General features: G+C 38.6%; 1 protein-coding gene across 1 annotated transcript in view; it reads right to left on the reverse strand.

The window, feature by feature from the left end:
• Positions 1-1,059: 1,059 nt before the first annotated feature.
• The window catches only part of AK8 (adenylate kinase 8), a gene marked incomplete at its 5' end in the record, with an annotated part of 30,295 nt that continues 11,855 nt past the window's right edge, over positions 1,060-19,499 (reverse strand). Inside the window, 6 exons of the mRNA XM_009868713.1 lie at positions 1,060-1,175; positions 7,567-7,656; positions 9,882-10,013; positions 12,794-12,994; positions 13,499-13,570; positions 14,722-14,803. Of these exons, the coding sequence (XP_009867015.1) occupies positions 1,060-1,175; positions 7,567-7,656; positions 9,882-10,013; positions 12,794-12,994; positions 13,499-13,570; positions 14,722-14,803 (693 nt within the window). The remainder of the gene's footprint in view (positions 1,176-7,566; positions 7,657-9,881; positions 10,014-12,793; positions 12,995-13,498; positions 13,571-14,721; positions 14,804-19,499) is intronic.

Below are 19,499 nucleotides of genomic sequence, written 5' to 3' on the forward strand. Positions count from 1 at the left end.
TGTCGCCGCTCCAAGCCCGGGCGTGCACGGACACCGAGACGGCTCCGAGGTCCGCTTAGTCCTCCTTCGGTAAGGACACGGTCGGATAAACTGGAAAGCATCCGGGATTCTCCGATTTTTAAAAAAAATTTTACGTTTTTTCCCCGCAGCTGATGTTGCAAATGAAGAGGCAACAGAGCAAATGACGGTGCTGACGTGGCGTTTGCAAAGTAACCCAACAGTTCATAACGTCATCAAACGGCAAACTGACAGAAGCGGTCTCACCTCACTCATCCACAGATACAACATTGCAGAGAAAGGCTCTCTGTAAGAACCAGAATAATTATTTTACCACTGGACTCCACGATCTTAAAGGTCATTTCCAACATAAACAATTCTATAAAATGATAAAATCTTTCATTTCCACATTTTAGATAATTCCCTCTCTTCAAATATATTACAGCCTCTTTCTTTTGGAGCTTTTTGTAATCTAAAATAGGAATTAGCTGTATTAAAGAGTATTTTTAAAGCAGATACAACCCCAAATCAGGATCAAATAATACACGATAAATCAATACCTTTAGAAATGCAGTTAAAGGAGTGCATCATGCTTCCTCACACGCACCAAGGCAGAGATTTGGGAATTTATATCTGATCACGTTTAGTGACTAGAAAATAGTAATGTAAAGATTCTTTACACTGCTTTACCTATTAGTGGCGTCTTCAGATTTAGCGACACAAATTCGATCCAAATTGGGTATATACCATACAAACACAAAAAGCTTTTTTCCTCCTAAAAATAACCTCTGGTATGTTGCCAGAGTTCATGTGTATTTGCCTAACACACGGACTAGCAGTGAGCCAGGGGATGATGTCGTGGGCTGACACCAAGGTCAAGACGCACACACCTGGGTTCCCACCCACACTCGCTCACTGCGCCGTGGCTCAAATCAAAGAGGTTTTCTGCCTCAATTTATCCACCTGCAAGACAAAAAGCTACTCCGAATCACCTCAAAGGGATGTCTCTAACCTGAAAGTTTCTAAAATTAGTGATAAAATGTGTATTTGCACTACTTCTTTTTACTCTTCCAGCTTCTCCAGAGTATCACAGCGCTCTAGATCCCCAACAGTGGGATCAGCTGCCCAGTCCTCTCTCTCCTTGACACCAACCAGACCTGTCCAAGGGACATTCAAAACTGTAAAGCAATACAAAAGAAGTATTAACCGCTTTGCTGGTCATTTAAGAGTCATACAGGAGCCTGATTCTGTACGTATGACACCCAGTGAAACAGAGCCAAAGCCAGAATTTGACATTGAATTCCTAAGACTGTAAGAGAGGAGGCTGCCAATATGCAACTGACATTTTTCTTACTAGAAACGCATGTGATTTCCCCATCCCCAAACTCCAAACAGAAAAACCAAACAGAATTCACATCAGCAGCCCTTTGCTGAGGAGCCAGTGCTACAAGAAGAGTACCAAGAAAGGAAATACCACTGTTCTAAGTTTTTTAACAATGATTATCAACAATGAAGTTCAAAATAAATAGAAATGGTTAGTATTTAGCATTTATCACTAAAAGCCCTTGACAAGCATGAGGCCTTGGATGGCCAAGGGCCACAACTTCATCCAAATCCACCACTTTGGTGGTGCACAATGATGCCCGCTGACCAAAAACGGGAACTGTGGGCACCTGATGCATTTTAACGTACAACCTGTTTTACCCCGTCACTCCAGCAGCGCTGTCCCTGTGAGCTCTGACGCCTAACGCTGAGCTATCCACACTCCCGTGACAATAATCATGGTGAATGGCACTGCAGAATCAGAAGACTTTTAAAATTTATATAGGCAGGACCATATCCACTAACTGATTGGCACAGTTGCTCCAGAAAACAACAGCACTAGACTCTTAAATAAAATCACATTTATTTTGTCTGGTTTGGCTTCCAGGGTTGGCTTTTGGGCGTGGGTGTTTTTGTTGGGTTTTTGGTTTTGTTTTAAATGGGGTGGTCTTTAATAATGTCTTTGTAGACAGTGTCCCCTTGTGCTACTTCATCCCTGAGTATCTGCCTGCCAGATACAGCAGTTTTGTTGATTGTTGCATGCTCTGTAGGATAAAGAAAAATATAGTCTAGATTTTCAAACAGAGCAAAAGTGGACCTCTAATGTATCATATTGCAGCAATTCAACACATTAAAACAGTATAATTTAGGCAACAAGATAACTTACTGCCTATATGGCTTCATGTAAAACTTTCTATTCAACAACCTTGCATCTTTTATGAAAATATGGACACCTAAACCAGAAAATAAAATATATTTAAATTTTATTTTGTTCTCTTGACCACCAATTTTCTCCTAGTAGGAAAAAAAGATTGCTACCTATTTTCCATAAAAAAAAAACCTTTGTAGCAGTCCCAGAGGAGAAGTCAAAAGTTTGACTTGAAAAATGGAGCTACTTCAAAAGCATTGTCAAACAGAGGTGAAGGTTTCTTAAAAATGCATACATTAAAGTATGGTGTATTCATAAATATCTCTGTAACTTTACCCAGTATATTTGTGATTGAGGTGCATCTATAGGTGATCATATAGGATCATAATAAAACTAACTTAAAGTAGAAAATAAATTTGTTTATTAGGTACTGTCTGGGCTCTGAGTGTGTGTGCATGTGTGTGTGTGTGTGTATGTGTGTGAAAAATGAAAGAAAATGGAGAGTTTTTTTCAATAATAAAAAGGGAGTTGCACTGCAGGGCCCCTAAAGCTTGTGAAAAATTAAACTCGACGGATTCAAACTGTCCTATTTCCACTTCAAAAGAGAAGAGGCACTGAGCTCTTCCCAACTTATCTTCAAACGCCCAGCACCCTAGAAAGTTTCTTTAAAAAAAATAAAGTCTCTAGTTCCCCCAAGCACTGTACCCGTTACTGTAGCTGCTGTCTCTCCCTCTTCTAATTATACCCATGTGAGTCTATTAATCAACTTGTAAATTATTTAGAGAGCCATGCGCTGTCTTCAGCTAGTACAAACACACTGCATGCAAAGACTTGCTGAAAACCAATGGAGCTCCCAAAGGGTCTCTCTCCGATGTTCAGACAGCTTGCAGCTCGCCAGTACAGCGTTGTTAAAAACAAGAAATAACACTAAGCTTACCTCCTCAGATATAAAGATTTACTCAGCCTTTCAACTCTGAAACTCTTTGCAAGTTTTTAACAAAGAGGAAGCTGCTCTATTGTCAAATCTGTACTTCACACTTAGTGATGAGAATATTAATTTGATGTCAAAAAAACCCCCAAACCCGTCAGCTTTCAGTGCGACTGTGATCACAATCACCAGGGGACCCCAACTTTCAGAGACTACACCAAAAAGCACCCCTTTAAAACCATTCCAATATAAAATAAGGGGAAAATCTACATTTGTACAGTAATAGTTTTTATTAGAAAATAGGAGAAATTAGGGAATTCCAGATTTTACCCCCCACATGCAGACTGCCATTGGGGATCCCTTCAGATATTACTGCTTAAAGAATAGAAAAAGGAACAGGGAAAAACCTCCACAGATTGTGTGTGTGTGTGTGTGTGTGTTCAATTCTAACAGGCTGCAAACACTGCAATGCTATCTGTCTTCCGTGAATCAGCTCTCTGTAAAAAACAATTACCCAAACTAATAGCAGTTCTCCCAGCTGAAAAGCCGAATCTCATTGGTTTCCCCCAACTCTTGATGCGGTTTTCTCGTCATCTCACTTTTTTTGGCTCCATCCATTGCAGCCTTGCCAACAGATAGCTTAATCAGTAGCGATCAATCCATGCTATTCCACCATGAAAACACAGAAAATTGAACAGGCAGGATCTGTGCAAATTTCTTTTCAGTGGACTGATGACCTTTCCTATTCTTCATCAAGCCCAAGAGGTGGGCGATCTCCATATGCTTGTAGCCTGAATTACTAGAAGGGAAAGACCAGTCTACGAAAGAGTCTGTTCCAAACATTTCAGAAGGAATCAAAGAGAACGGAGTTGTCTTAACTGGAGATGTCTTGCTGCTGGTGGAAGGGTTCTGGCTCCTACGCTCACCTCTTACTCCAAAGGGAAGTATTGCTAGGCTGCCCAAGCAAACGGTGTGTGCTAGATTTAATATTATTGACCAAGACCTAAACTAACTAGAATTAATGACCAGAAGACTGGTGTTAGATTCCAATGCTGGAAACTTTCTGCCCGGAGTATAGCTCACAGTAATTGCCCAGTATTCGGTAGAAATCACAGCATCCTAAAGGAAAAGTGTGTGTGTGTTTCAATCTGGTTGTCCAAAGTACAACTTTGTGTTTCTCATAGATGGAAAGCAGTCAGGTTGCTGAACTTTTCACTGAAAATGCATTTTTCAGTATCTAGCGTGCACCAACTGTAGACTAGGAATGTCCTGGGAATTAAAAAATGAATGGACTCAAAAATATCTATGCTACCTTCATTAAGCAAAACAAATCACCACAGACAAAATTGAGAAGTTTGATAAAGCAGAGAGTAAGGTATTTATGAAACAGTAAACACCAGAAAATACAAAAAAAATGGGAATGCACTGAGTTGCCTTCTGGGGTGAATAAGAGAATTGTCTGGCCTGTTCTTGAAATACATGTTGTACACATGAAGCAGCACTACAGGAAAAAATACAAAGGATGTTTGTGAATCCTAAAATCAAGAAGAGATTCGAGTTAGTCAACCAGAACTAGAACAGAAGAGACAGTGGACAGCCTCAACAACTCAATAATGAGCTAGCTTTGAATAAGCTGGGTTTTCAGCCTTTTTATGACACCACAACATACCCTGTTGGCACATCTTAAATTGTATGCAACCACTTGTGTCCACAAGAAGGGGAACCACGCTGAGATGCACCCCCAGGGCAAGCGTTTTAAGAATATCTGAGGCATGCCCACAAGGTTTTATGGCAGTAGTTTCATTTTGACTAGTAATGCTTTGAGTGAATCTCACGTTTCTGACGGTCTGTCTGTGGTTCCAGGGTATTCTGTGGTAACATCACGATTACTCATCCAAAGGAACAACTAAGATTACTTGGTGTGTAACTAGAAATGCAATGAAAATTTTGAAGTTCTAATTGCTTTCCCCAATTATAACAGTGTCTTCTACTGACTACACTAACTCTTTCCAAATGTTATTTTCTTGAAATTGAATGTAGTCAATAATAGTGTGAGAATTCTCCCCCTGTATTAACCTGGTTGTAACTCTGTAGCAAGACAGCACAGATTCTTTGCCCATCTTTCCTCTTCAGTACACCATGTTATTTCATTTTCTCCAAGTCTCTTGCGAGGGCAGTAATGAATTCTTGTTAGTGTTTACTAATGTAAATTCATTCTTTGTTATCCCTGGGAGAGGAGGATTAGCAAAATGACAGAACTTATTATTTCTGGTATTGCTATATAATATTTATTTTTATTCAGTCCTTAATTTTGTGGTATGTCTTACCAAATAAAATACACGTGCATGCAAGCAAAAACTAAGGGAGAATTTTTTAGCACAATGCACAGAAATATAGTTATGATTCCCATTAACATTCAGAAGCATTGTACAGCTTTATTCTTGCATGCCATTTTTAAAAAAAATAATCTAATTCTAAGATAATTTCTAATTTGGAGGAAGAAAGGAATTACAACTTCAATTTCATTTTCCTGAAATGAAAGCAGCTCCCTTGGACTAAGGATGTGCATATTTTTAGGACTAGCTAAAAATTACAATCTGTGCAATTATTGTACTCTACTGGGAATGCTTTTGGTGTCTCCTTTAAGGAACTTCAGGTTAAGATTAAGTTTATAAAATAGAGAAAGAGTATTTTAGTAAAGAAAGCTCTGAAAGGATCTATCTTTGAACAAACTCCCATCTCAGCCATAACAGAGATTTAGAGAGTCGGGTATTCACAGTAGCTGTCCTCTGCTTCACAGACATGAGAAGAAAGTGAAATTACAGGACACACGTAAGATTCTGAAATTAGTGGATACCATGGAAAAGACCCAGGGCTTCCAGCGATCTCTGAGTTAGACTGCACACACACGTAGCCACATCCAGCTCAATCAGACTGCACACGTGAAGAAGTTATTTCTATATACGAAGATCTAGGATATATTGCAATTAAGAGAGCTTGCCCTTGAGGTAAACGGTCCTTCTGACCAGCAGTATCTCTAAACTAGAAAATTTTCTCCTACATCTCTGTGCCCACATTATAGAGGAGCCTCTTTCAGGCTGCAGAGATTGACACTTTCCTTTCCCGTGGTTCCCAGTCCCTGCAATGTGGTGGCTGCCACAGAAAATTAACGCATTGGACGAGCCCCGTTACTGGGTTACAAATAAATGCGGCCCATGGACTAGAGGAAGTTTAGAGTTAAAACGTATTACCCTGTGACTTGATAAAGGGACTGACAGAGGGATAGAATACCCAAAGCTGCAAGCTGCCAAGGGGCTTTTTGAAACGCTTAGGAAAGTACTGAATCTCTTGGTGTGGTATCAAGGGAACTTCAGTTAATTTTATAGGCTCATGTTTCAGATCTGTGTAATTCAGTTTCAGAATTAAGCCATTGTGCAAAAAAAAAAGAAAAGAAAAGAAAAAAGGAACTTTCAAGCTTTCTACCTGGCCAAATGACTTTCCTTGCCAAAAATAAAAGAAAATGAAGATTTCTCTTTGCTCAGGGGGGAGTTTGCTCAAAATTCCATTAATACTGAAGCTTAACTGAGCTCAATCTTCAGGAAGGCTGTCTCCTTATATTTGTGCCGTTGTAACCATTTGGCCTGTTGCCAGAAACAGGACTGAAAGTTCCTCTTCCAGGCCACTGTAATTTGGCAAAACAAACATTCTTCCATCCTATTGAAATACAATTTATCCTTTAAAACTACAGGTCTTTTCTCATTTTTGATACCCACCACATACAGAGAGCTACCCTTTTGCAAGACAACAAACAAACATGCAGGTTTAAGCTGCTGCCCTCAGGAGCTTAACGTATTTATGATTTATCTGAAATCACTGCAGCGCCTTCCCCGAAAAAAAAAGTAAAAAAAAAAAAGTATGCTTAGATATGCTCTGTGGTGCTCCCCTCCTGCAATCAAAAATGCTGATAGAAATTAAGTGTAAAGGAATTTTATTACTAAATTTAAAATATTTGCACGGAATTAGAAGAAAATAGTATTCTAAAAGTCAAAGCCCAGAGGTAAAAGCAGAGTCTTCATTACGGCCCACTTAAAATAAACATGCAACACAACACTGTGCTTTAAATAACAGTGTAAACATTTTAAAATTATAAAACTGCATAGAATTCTGATTCTGATTTAGAGATAAAAACATGGAATTCAAATTTTGGAATATGGACAAGAAATCCAAATTTCACTGGAACAGAGAACGATTCTCTTTGAAGATATCGAAGAGCTTAGGAACCCAACTTGTTACACAGTGCTACAAATCACAGGTAATGACTGGAATGAATCAACTTCCAGATTACTCTGATGTAACTTACGTTAGAATCTGACCAAGCAAACTTCACTCATCATTTATTTTTTGCCACAAATTTGTGACTGCAGCGTAATGAGACAGCACCAAGTCCTACCTGGATATCCATTGTCAACGTAAGGCTTAATGAGTTCTCCAAGTTTTGTGTTGTCTGCAATAGCTTCCTTTAGCAGTTGCCCACAGCAAACTGACGGGAAGGAAGAACAAAAAAGACACAAGGTTAAATTTTAAAAAGGAAGCAACAAAGTAAAGAAAAAACAAACCTAGAAGCTGCATACTGGAATAAGGTCACTGAATAAAATACAAGTTGTAGGGTTTGGGGGTTTGTTGTTAGGATTCTTTTTTTATTTTTTTTGTTTGGACAAGCAGAGCAAAAAGGAAAGACTGAGCAGGGGAGAATACTGAATAAAAAAGAATACATTTGGCGAAGAACATATTAAAAACACAGATAGAGGGAACGATATTAAACAAATATGTTTCTGAAATAATAACTCAAGGGACTGCTAGCGGTTTTCACTTTTTATAAACTTGTAATTACTGAATAAAGTTACACCTGAGCTGCACCGCTGGAGCAGCAGGATAACATGCAGTTCACAAAAGTGACTCCCTGGATCGTTTAATGATCATGTAAGAATTATACTTAAAAAACTGTGCTAATGCAATACTATCATTGACTTCAAATGCACCGAACACCAAGAGATGCAAATTTGAAGTTTTAGTCAGGACAGTTGTACAAGAAATACCACTGCTCTGGTATACCACTTCCTGAGCAAAGTTATTGAGTGTTACTGCCCCATGCGAGTTAGATACAACAGCCTTACAGAGAGGGAGCTAATGCATGGACAAGTTACACAACAAGTCCTAGTTTCAACACAGGTTTGGTAAACATTACATAACAGTCACTCCATCCATTACTCCAGGACCTTTCAATTATTATTCATAAGTTGATTCCAGCTTTTCTGAAATCAATAGCACCAACACCTACAGCTGCGCTGACTTGAATGGAAAAAGCCGCAAGCCCTTTAATCTGCTTTATCACTCTTAATCACACTATTTGGGAAGCAAGGGTAAGAATACTTCATGGGAACATTTCTTGAACAAAGCTGAAGTTTAGTGTTTAAGTGACAAGGGATGGACAGAAATTTAAACAGTCACTAGTTGTCCTGGAGCGGCAAATTCATATTCGCAACAGATGGTGTAAAAACATAACAGAAAGTCAGTGTGTAGACCCCAGTGTAGGACAACAATTATATACACACCTAAATATATTATATTTTATATACCCCTAAATACCATCCAATTCATGAGACCACTTAAATGTAGGATTATATTAAGCCTGTGCTTAAATCCCAATGGCCAAACTGGAAATTAAGCGTATACTGAACACTCTTCACAAAACTGATGATCTTCCCATTCTGTTTTAAATACTTAATTCTACTAATAATTGGTTTACAGTACACTTAAAATTCAACATACGGATAAAGCAGTGGTAACGGTATTCAGTACAAAGAGCTGCAACTCTCTTATGCAGTAGTTACTTCTAAAAAAAATGCAAATTTTTACCTAGATGAAAACACTATCAAAACTTGCAGTTTTAGAAAAACAGTTCAGAAAAACTAATCAGAAACATGAAAATAATTTGTCACTAACACATTTAAACATATTTTGGTTTTTATTAAATCAATTACACAATTGTTAAAAATACAGCTTTGTCTAAATCTAAAATTATTTCTTTAATATGAAATTATAAAACACAGCAATATTAAAATAACTGGTAGCATAAACATGCTGCCAATTTTATTTGTACTTATCAGTATTGTAACAGAGATCTTAAAATAATTTAAATTGACCTTTTCCAAGTTCACTGTATATCATTTTAGTCATATTCCTGTATTTTTTTAAACACTAAAATAGTAATAAAGATGTCAAATACAAAAATTTTAAACCTAGAAGCCCAAACTGATAGACAGATAGTTTCCTAACTGTTTCCGCGCCTTTAACGGAACTGCACAAACCTACAATGTAGCCATTAGCTGGAAAGTCAGGGCTTCTTCTGAAGGTTCAAGTTAGAACAAATTTACTTCTTCTCTGAGCAGATCTTCTAAACCCGTAACTGAAAACAACACCGCTCAGATCTCGAAGTCATTAGTCACATGTAAAACCAAATTCAGGTTCAATGAAATCTTCTGACTTCACCAGGAGTCCAGGGAAGACACCAGCAAACGGGCACATTGCTGTGGCCACGTGGGTGTGTTCCACTAATCAAAGAATCTCCCAAAGAGGGAAAAAAAATAAAAAAAAATCACTTCCTACTTAATTCTCATTTTTTCTTGCTATACATTGAAAGAACACTAATGAAAGAAACTTGCATTTGGGGGAATTGAGCGAAGCGCACATTTACTGAGAACTTACTGTTGACGACGCCGTATTTCTGAGCTACCAGTGCTGCCTGGAGGCTCTTCCCACTGCCTGGGGGTCCACAAAAGAGAATCCGGGGTATAAAGGGGGCCGCTGATCGGTGCCGTGTTTGGACATACCTAAAAACTAGAACACGAGAGAAAGGCAAGAAATACAGTTTATGTCCTTAAAAAACAGAATAAAAGTAACCTGCCCCCAACTCATTAACTTCTTTCTGGTTTTAAAAAAGGTTTTCATGTTGATCACAATTTATTTTATCACGGAGATATCTCAATACTCCAATCAAAACCAGGACTCTGATAAAACCATCATGTCAGCAACTTACTGAGAGGCACTTTAGCAATGTTACTATCATTACACTCCTATACTTTCTTTCATCAGTAGATGTCAAGCCATTTAAAAAAGCAGATTCAATTAATAATTGCCCTTTTACCATGTTGATTTTAGCTGAAGTAATTTTTGCTTGATAGGTACAATTTTACCATGGAAATTATAGAGGGATATAATTACATTTAATATTTTCAGCAGCTTCTGAACAAATATTTAAGCGTAAAAACCCAGGATGTTAAATTAATATGACATTTATCCAGCTGTGCGTGTGATTAACAGACTCCTAATTACAATATTATAAACTTGTAGCATAGGATGTCATGACACAACACAGCATTGACAACACATGATCGAGTAAGATTTTATTCTTTTGCCCATCATTTCTGCATAGCACATAAAGGGTATTTGAGCTTCTCTGCCCAATTTCACTTTGTTTGCTGGACTTCATTCTTCTACATCTCGTATTGTGTAGGAAATACTACATTCAGGTCAACCTCCAGTTTGTAAGATTGGAAAGAGCACAGGATACGTGAAGCATCACCAGTGTTGCCTTGTCAGAGGGACCTGATCTTTGTTATGACGTCAGAAGAGAACCTGATAGACGCTGAAAGACGACGTGGCTTGGCAGTGAGGACAAATCCAAACACTCTCACTGCCCGTGCCCCTTTTGCGGCTAACGGTACTCGCAAAGAGAATAGCTCAAGCTTCAGCACAAGCTATGCAAGCTTTCCAGGGATCACAGATTTCAAAGGTCAAGGCAAACCACCGTCCCACCGTCCCCCGACTGCTGTGGTTACCCGTGATCAAAGCAGCACGGGCACACCTACACAGGCTTTGATTTCCTCTGTAATTGCACTGGATGGAATTAAGCGTGATAGCCCAGACATCCTCAGCGCAAATAAAAGACTCTCAGGACTAAAGGGTCCTTGTAATAAAGTGGTATTTTAGTCTAACAAATAGGACAGGCTTAGACACGAATGTTTTTATGAATTGTAAACCCATATTAATAAAAAAAAACCCAACCCAAACAAACACAGAAAAGGATTGATGGAGAACATCATAAGGATAAATATTCTAACCACCATTGTTAACACTAGCTCATGGTTTTCCTGAGGACTCTTGCCTAGACAAGTTAATATCCTTATAAAATCTTTTTGTAATAAAGAAGCATCTCCAGCAAACTCCAATCCAATTATTTCTAGATAGCGGACCTTAAGTATTGAGAAACTACCCCAAACTGCACCCCCATGGGATGGCCTACATCTCTTCCTGCAGTGCCACAAACCGTACTGGGACACTCCCCTGCACAGCTGCATCTGATGCACATTCCCTGGCATGTGGTAGCAGGAATTGCATTAAAGTTCAAGAGTTTACAAAATGCTATAACTGTAGGAAACAATCCATAATAATACTAATATTGCTGACAGATCTCTTTTTTTGTTTTAGTTCTATCTGTAGCAATAAACTTAATAAAAAAAAGGAAAATCATAAGAGAAAACAGTGTTTGCTGCATAACGTCCTAAAAACCAAGTATCAGCTACCCAAGGAGTGCTCCAGTTATTCTGAACATTTTCCATAACCCAGTGTATTGAAAAGCACAAACATTACAGGCGAAGCACCCTGCTTACAAATGATGCTTAATTTGCAGTAAATAACCAAGTTAATTAGGAGTAATGATCCCCTAGACAGTCTCCACATCTAATTATTCTTAAAAAAAAAAAAATCTGGCTGCTTGATGCACTGCAGAAAAAAGATCTAGAGAGGATTTTTTCATTCCAGTTTTCAATTTATCTCACTACATTATTAATTAATAATAATTAATATTCAGGCACTCACATTTTTATTTACAATTCAAGGCATGAATTCTTTATGAATGATGATATGAACTTTTAAATTTAATTAAGTAATTTAGAGGTAATTAATGTGTAAATTCAGAATATAAACTTCCTACTTGTTTATCTTAAAAGTGCAGCACTTGTTATTAAAAAAGACCTTTTTGAGATGCAAAATTACTGGGATATAACAGATCGTCTACAGTCTGACAGCTACAAAGTACATTATCAATTGGTCTTTCTGGCAGTTTCCATATTCTCGCCTTGAAGAATCAACATTAGAAGTCAGATTGCATTACAGTCAAGCGAAAGCAAACAAGAATTGTTCAATAGAAAAGCTACCGGCACAAACAGCTTTTAAATAATCAAATGTTACAGCTTTGAACTACTCCTGCTTCTTGTTATCAGACTTGTGGAAGGTACTAGCCCTTTGGGAGATTAACAACTGAGCCACAAGGCAGCCTTTCAGAAGAGACTCTTGCAGAAATAACCATGACATTTGCTCTGAGTCAGCTGTTCCTTGGCAGGACCGTGGAACTAAGACTTTCTAGTTATCTGCACTTACTCTTGTCCTGTAAAGTCATTACCAGGCACAGCCCAAATGCTGTACTAGAGAGATCAACTCATCTGGGAGCCATCTGTGTTGCCTAATCCTAATCCTACAAACCATCTCTAACAGCTAGGAACTACCTTTCCAATACGAGTTCATCAACTCTCAGATTTGCCATAAAGGTACAGATTTACCCTGTGAAAGGACATCCACGGAAGGCTGGTCTGCATTGATCGATTTCAAAACTTTCTGATAGATCTGGAAAACCTCAGGGAAGTTTCTGTGATATTCCAGCAGTTTCTTTGAGAGCTGCTCTTCAGACAGATCTTCTGGCTTCACCAAACGTTGCTGCACCAGCGGATCGGTTGGCCAGTTGAAGGTTTTATGGTACACCTCTACAAGTAAATACTGATTAGGAACTAAGAAGATGATTTAATAGGTCTTGCTTACCAACAACAGGCTTCCTAAACAAAATCAAGGTCTGTCTTTAAGCTTTATATTGTGGCACAAGCAGTAACCTGTGCGCTTCCCTCGCTACTTTTACTGACAGCTGACTATTACTCTGCTGATGTACAGATAGAAGCGTGATGAGTAAGAACTAGAAATTGGGGATAGCTCTCCAAATTCTAAGACTGAACCTTAAGCAAAGACCTTTGATAAGCAAATCTCCTTTACAGAAAACAAAAGCCATTTTCTTTAGTTAAGAACTTCCCTCCTTACTCCACTCCTAGAACACACAATATGATTACAAATACAAATATTTATAAATATTAATATAAATTCCTACTGGCACTTAAAGGGATATCATTTAAATTTTAATCCTACTGGTATTACAATGTTTCTGAGCCCAAGCGACACTCCCATTTCTAGTGGAGATCAGGAACAAACAGATACTGCACCTTCTGTGAAGGGATCAAGCCTTTTCCCCCTGTTCCTCTCAATCAGCATAGCGTCTGGAGCATAAAGCACAACTAGACAACAAAAAAAGAAAAAGAAAAACAAAAGTGTAGTCCTTCTTAGTTACTTGCTTTATTTCCTGTAGCACTTTACATGTATCCTAGTATTAAAGATGGATTAGCGTATTTCAAATACGTTTGACTCATTCTCCTTTCCCAGCGTTCTGCCTCACAGTTAAACACTGTAATTTAATTAATATTTTCAGTGCGTTTGACTACAGGTTTCAAACAAGTTCTTCTTATGACTCTCTTCTCTGTATCAAATAGCTTTTCCAGACACTTTTCTCCCTATTAATGTACTTGTACACCATATATCTCATCTCCTCTCAATCTTCTTTTTGATTAACTAGACTGAGCTTTAAGATTCTCATTCAGGTCTTGGTTGCACAGATATAATTGTGAGCAAAACTCAACTTCAGATATTATTAGCTATATTAAAAATACATGCAAGTACTTGACATTAAACATTTTTGCCTAACTCTATTGCAGTGATTCTGAATTCCTCATTAACACTCGAACCCCATCCAAATCAAATCCAGAGTGACAATTCATCAGGTTTGCTAACATTCTGTTCACTATCCACTGGCAAGCTCTACATTTAACACTTCACACTGTATTCCACAAAATAGCAATTATTTCTTACATTCTGAGTAGGTCCTCTAACTATATTAGTTTGGGACAACCAGCTTCTTCTAAGGCAAGGGCAGCTCTCAACGTCTTGTCTATCAGCACTTTGCACAAATATTAGTCAAGTCGGAATTAGTCAAGTCAGAATCCACTCATACTCTGAAACGTCAAGCTTAAAATCATGACGTTTCCACTTGGTGGAGTAAAGTTTGCTAAGTTCACATTCTCTAATTCAAAAGAATTTATTTAGTAGATGAGGAATTGGTTTGGTCTGAGGATAAAGCTCCGAGACACTTGCTGGAGTGGTCTTGAATGGTCTTAATGGTCTTAACATGCAAGAAGGAAAGGGTTCATGTGTGAAAGAGAAAGTTTAAAGTCTCACAGGTTACCTCAAGTTTTTGAGTGAGTCTGAGCCATTCTGCTGTCTGGCAACGCTGGTGTCTTCAGTATTGGTATGCATTTATCAAGAATTTTGGGGGGAAAAACACTTCTAGTCTTTCCTACTGGGTACAGTCACACACAAACCCTGTACTGCTTACCAACATGTCTAGGAAAGATGCTAGATGATTGCAGCATCCATGCTTGCTCCTGATTTTCAGGGAAGCCTTCCAAAATCCATCCCTATTGAAGAAAAACATGAAACAGTTATTGATCCTGGAAGAGAAAAAACAAAAGTTAGCACTAAACATCAGCGCTATCGGCACAAAAATTACCTCACTCTGATCCCACAACAGCACAGGATTTGCTGTTGACACTTGTGAGAGAAGAAAGCAATCATGGAGCACTGGTATTTTTGTGAAATGACGTGCACTGATACCACTGTCTCAGAGCAATGGGAACTTACGTATTGGAGCAACGATTCTTTTGTTCATGTTTCAATCTCAAAAAAAGAGAAAGTTCTATCTTGAATAAAAACAACCCAAAACAATTTCTACAGTTGTGAAATATTCAAAAGGACACCAGCTCACACTGTGTAGAAAAAAAAAAAAAAGAGGCTAAACAAATCTAAGGACAGATTTAATGCCAAGAACACTGAGGAAAATATGCACGCTTTCATTATTTTCGTAAATTATACAGGAAAACTCACAGTAATGGAACCAGCGTTCCCAAAGCTAATGAAGCAACAGAGCAAAAGAAAGAAAAAAGAGCCTTTTGCTCCCTTAAGTCCTTGTTATAGCCAGCTAAGTGTTGGATTGAGCATCTTTAAAAAAACATTTACAGATCTGTGAAATACCGTAGGAGAGCTGCAGCCTCACTCAGTTTCTGTGTGATGCAGTATTTGAAACCTAATCCACTTCCCAGTCTCAAGTCTGAATCTCCTGAACTTTCTCTAATTTATCTGTTAGTTGCTTAATCACACATTCTATACCTCAAAACAACTTTGTGATACTACAATGAATCTGGAAATAAAGGAGATATTTCCATCTTACATTAGCTAATAATCATTATCATCTCCCACATAAATTTGAAGCTCTGTCAGTACGGGGTCTAAATGTTTTAGAAGTATTTCAAGGAAACATATCTCCATGAATTCTGTAGGAGGAAATTGGGACATTCCAATTATACAAGAAAATCTAGTAGACTATTTAAAATTCCTTAATTAGCCTCGTTTCAGGAACATGTCATCCTGCTGATATCTGTAGAAAATAAGAGTCTGAAGTAACTGCAAGCCATTTTTGCCACTCCCAGTGTTTGCTCTATCGAATTAGAATGAACTGCTGTCTAAGGTCACACAGGTGCTGAGAAATCAATTCGTCCCTTGGGACTCGCAGACGAAAAGGCTGCACAATATTTTTAGTGGTACGCAAGGAATTTCAGAGCTACTTCTGAATATATTGTGCCCGTGTAACATACATATACAGGCCCAGATCCTCTTCTAGGAAGAAATGGCATCAGAGGTCTGAAGCCAATAAATCTATGCCAATTTTCACAGACTACAGATCTGGCTCATTTTCTCCACTCCAAGGGCAACATTTTTGGAAACTAAAACAAACGGGGGAAAAAAAAAAATCCCGCTATTGTTTAAAATCATGATATTGTGTTTTAGCAATGCACGGCAAACTTCAAGATGTTTACATCCAAATTTCAAAGGCAATCAGCAATTTTCCAGCTAAAAGTTTTCGCAATGTAAGAAAACATAGCTCGCTAAATAGCTCCCTGCAACAAATATGTTTTAAGGCATCAAAAAAAAGGCAAAATAAACACTGACTACAAAAATAGGTAGCATTTTGGATCTTATTTCCAAAGGTCTCTGAGTTCCAGGGTATCAGTCAGTCCCTAATTAGAATACATTATCCATCTACTTGACACTTCAGTGAAATGTCTATTCCACCACAGAGCCCCAGCTTTGTTCAGAACAGGTTTATTGATATTCTGCTGCATTCCCTCTCCATACCCCCAGTGGCTTGGTTCTGTTTTATCACACATCAAAAAGGCCGTATGCTCAGGGCACCCCATGCACAGCTCAGAGCTGGAGGTCTGAACAGCTGCAAGTAGTATGGTATCACAGGAGGGACAAGCTCCAAGCAGATGTCACAGATACAAAAAAAAAAAAAAAGGAAAAAAAAAAAGAGTGAAAAGAGAGCGTGGCTTGGGAACGAAGCAAGAGGAAGCAAGACACAGCAGAGCAAGACCTGACTTAAAATATGCCTATCATGCTTTATGCAAACACTGGTCTTTTTTGCCCTCCTGACTAACATTAAAGTGTAATTAGTAACTTCACATGGTAAATTTGTTTCTTTAAGAAGCCATCTATTTTTTGTTCTTGATAGAAGCAACCTCACATCCACGCGTAGATTACACCCCCTCACATCAAGGGTGGAACAAAGGCTAAAAAGTAATTCCACGGCGCCTTTACTCTGTGGTCACTGCCCCCTCTTTTTCAGCTGGAAACCTCAATCCCTTCCTCATGTGAAGACTGCTGGAAATACAGCATTCTGCTCTTGCCATAATGCCAGGTGAAGTGCTCCTCGGAGACCCATGCCAGGCCGAAAATCTGTAACAAGGAACTACTTTTCAAGGCATCACTTTCTTCTCCAGATTTAAGGAATCAAGGTCATTCCCAAATGTAAATCTCATTCCTTTGCTGGCACTACTCTCAGCTCAAATACCAAGCCTACATACTTTCACACCTTCCACCCCAATAATGAGTCAGGTATTCAAGTTCTCTCTTGGTATTCGACCTTTACATCCTCAATTTTTTATTTTTTCTTTAATTACAAAGTCCAAAATTGACATTGCCTTAGAATAATGAAAAGGAATAGTGCAAAGAAATAGTGCTGAATTACATGGCACATCTTGAAAGAAATCTCAACCACAAGCATAAAATCAAGTCACGCATGCTGCTGCCTTTAGGAAAACAAGTCATCACAACAGTTTTTTTCCACATCGACATTCGGTATTTTTGGAAAAGCATTATATGCCTTGCACTTCCATCTGAAGAAAGGGGACAGATAATAATGCAAAAAAATAGTGTCAGTAATAGCTTTGCCAGCACGGATCTAAAATTGAAAAGTTTTTCAGAAAACAGCAGACTGAGGAGTGCAGCAACTGTCAACCCAACTCCTGCAGCCCATCAACATTAGCAGTATGGATCATGGAGGAAGCTCAAACTTTAAAAAATTTCCCATTAGAAAGACACCTCCCCCACATTATTCTGACGGGTTGCGTACGCTGCAAAGCTATTACAGAAAGCCACAATCTTCTTGGAAAGCAAAAAAGATGGTGAATTGGAAGACTCTCTCCCCAGATAAGTCTCTGTACCATCACTATCCTCACATGGAGTTTCACAGAGACAACATGACGATCTTTACCTGCTGAGGTAAAACCAAAAAGCACAGCAGCCATTGCTCTCTTTGCCTTCTCTTTTAAGGACAGCCACTATCCTTTCTGAGCTGTTTAATATCAAACAAAAGGAATTCTGCCACTTCTTGGCGTGGATCACTGGCCTAAGCCTAGCTTCTGAAAGCTCCTAAGACATGGGTAAGGTTGCTCAGCTCGCTCTCTCACAAATCCATCATCACAAATTCATCGCTTCACTAGCCTTCACCAGTTCTACGAACTCCCCTCACAACACCGGCAGCCAAAGGTGCCGCAGCCAACACGTACTGACTCTGTAAGATGAAAAGTCTTCATATCGGCTTCACAAGTCCCAGGTTCTAACATAATGCTTGCAATAACTTTTCTGCGTATGCCAGAAGACCTACCCGTCTGATCCCTCGCAGTCCTAACTACATTTGTATTAGAAGAACACATAACACAGAGTCTCAGCAGAGCTGTTGATCAATAAAAATGTTCTCCTTGGAGAGTGCCTGTGACATCTATAAACCTGTGAGTGTCAAAACAATGGCACAAAAAATTCTGTATTCCTACTGTCAGTGGGAGGAAAGCTGTACAATTAATGCCAAGCCAATGACACCACAAGGAGAAATAAAACAAACAGCTGGTGGTACTATGGTCCAACACACTGCTCCTAATCTATTAACATTTTCAGAAAAAAAAAAAAAAGCTGACTCATATTTTGAAAGAAATGGCATAAATCTGTTCAACAATGTACAAAATCCACAGTCTTAATTCTATTTCCAAGCACACAAGGAAACTATTGCAATTACAATGCATAGATCCCCTTTCAAATGGAAGGCCTGTACAACGTGAGAAAGTTTTAGTGACCATGAATTACTTCCTATTAATTAAAAGACTTTTAATAACCAGCACAACTTTGAAAAGTCAATTATGTGCTTTCCCTAAAAATAGCTGAAGCGTTAACCAGACCAATAACATGTAATCCATTCTTGCTGAATGTCAGGGTAGCTTTATAAAGGTGTTTTTTTTCCCTCCTAGTTCCATACGACACCCAGCACTGATTCAGTGTGCTGGTCACAACAACAGGAATGTAAAACGTAGGCAGGACACTACGCAGCTGCTGGCATTTCAACCATCTTGTTGCCTTACTTGGAGTTAACTTGACCTAATACTTAACACTCACTGACAGATTCTTCCTTTGCCCTTAAAATGAGAATTAGAACCATGCATATAATTATAGTAAACATGGTGCAAAAAACCCCTCAAACCACCTAGGCTGGATGCAGCCTTTGGAGAGCAATGGATTTCGCTTATGCACTGATGGTTAGGAAAATTCTCTTTAACAGTATCACAACAAACACTGGAAAAATTAGCTATTTAAAAGAGACCTTCTTTTAATCAGGCAAAGAGACAAGTGAAAAAATAAACACGTCGTGGAGGTTTTAGTGCTGTTGTTATAAAAGCCCTAAAGTCACCCAAGAGCTCTCCTTCAGATAGCACTAGAGGACAGATTGTC

This window comes from Apaloderma vittatum, unplaced genomic scaffold (assembly GCF_000703405.1).
Source record: "Apaloderma vittatum isolate BGI_N311 unplaced genomic scaffold, ASM70340v1 scaffold9594, whole genome shotgun sequence".
NCBI lineage: Eukaryota > Metazoa > Chordata > Aves > Trogoniformes > Trogonidae > Apaloderma > Apaloderma vittatum.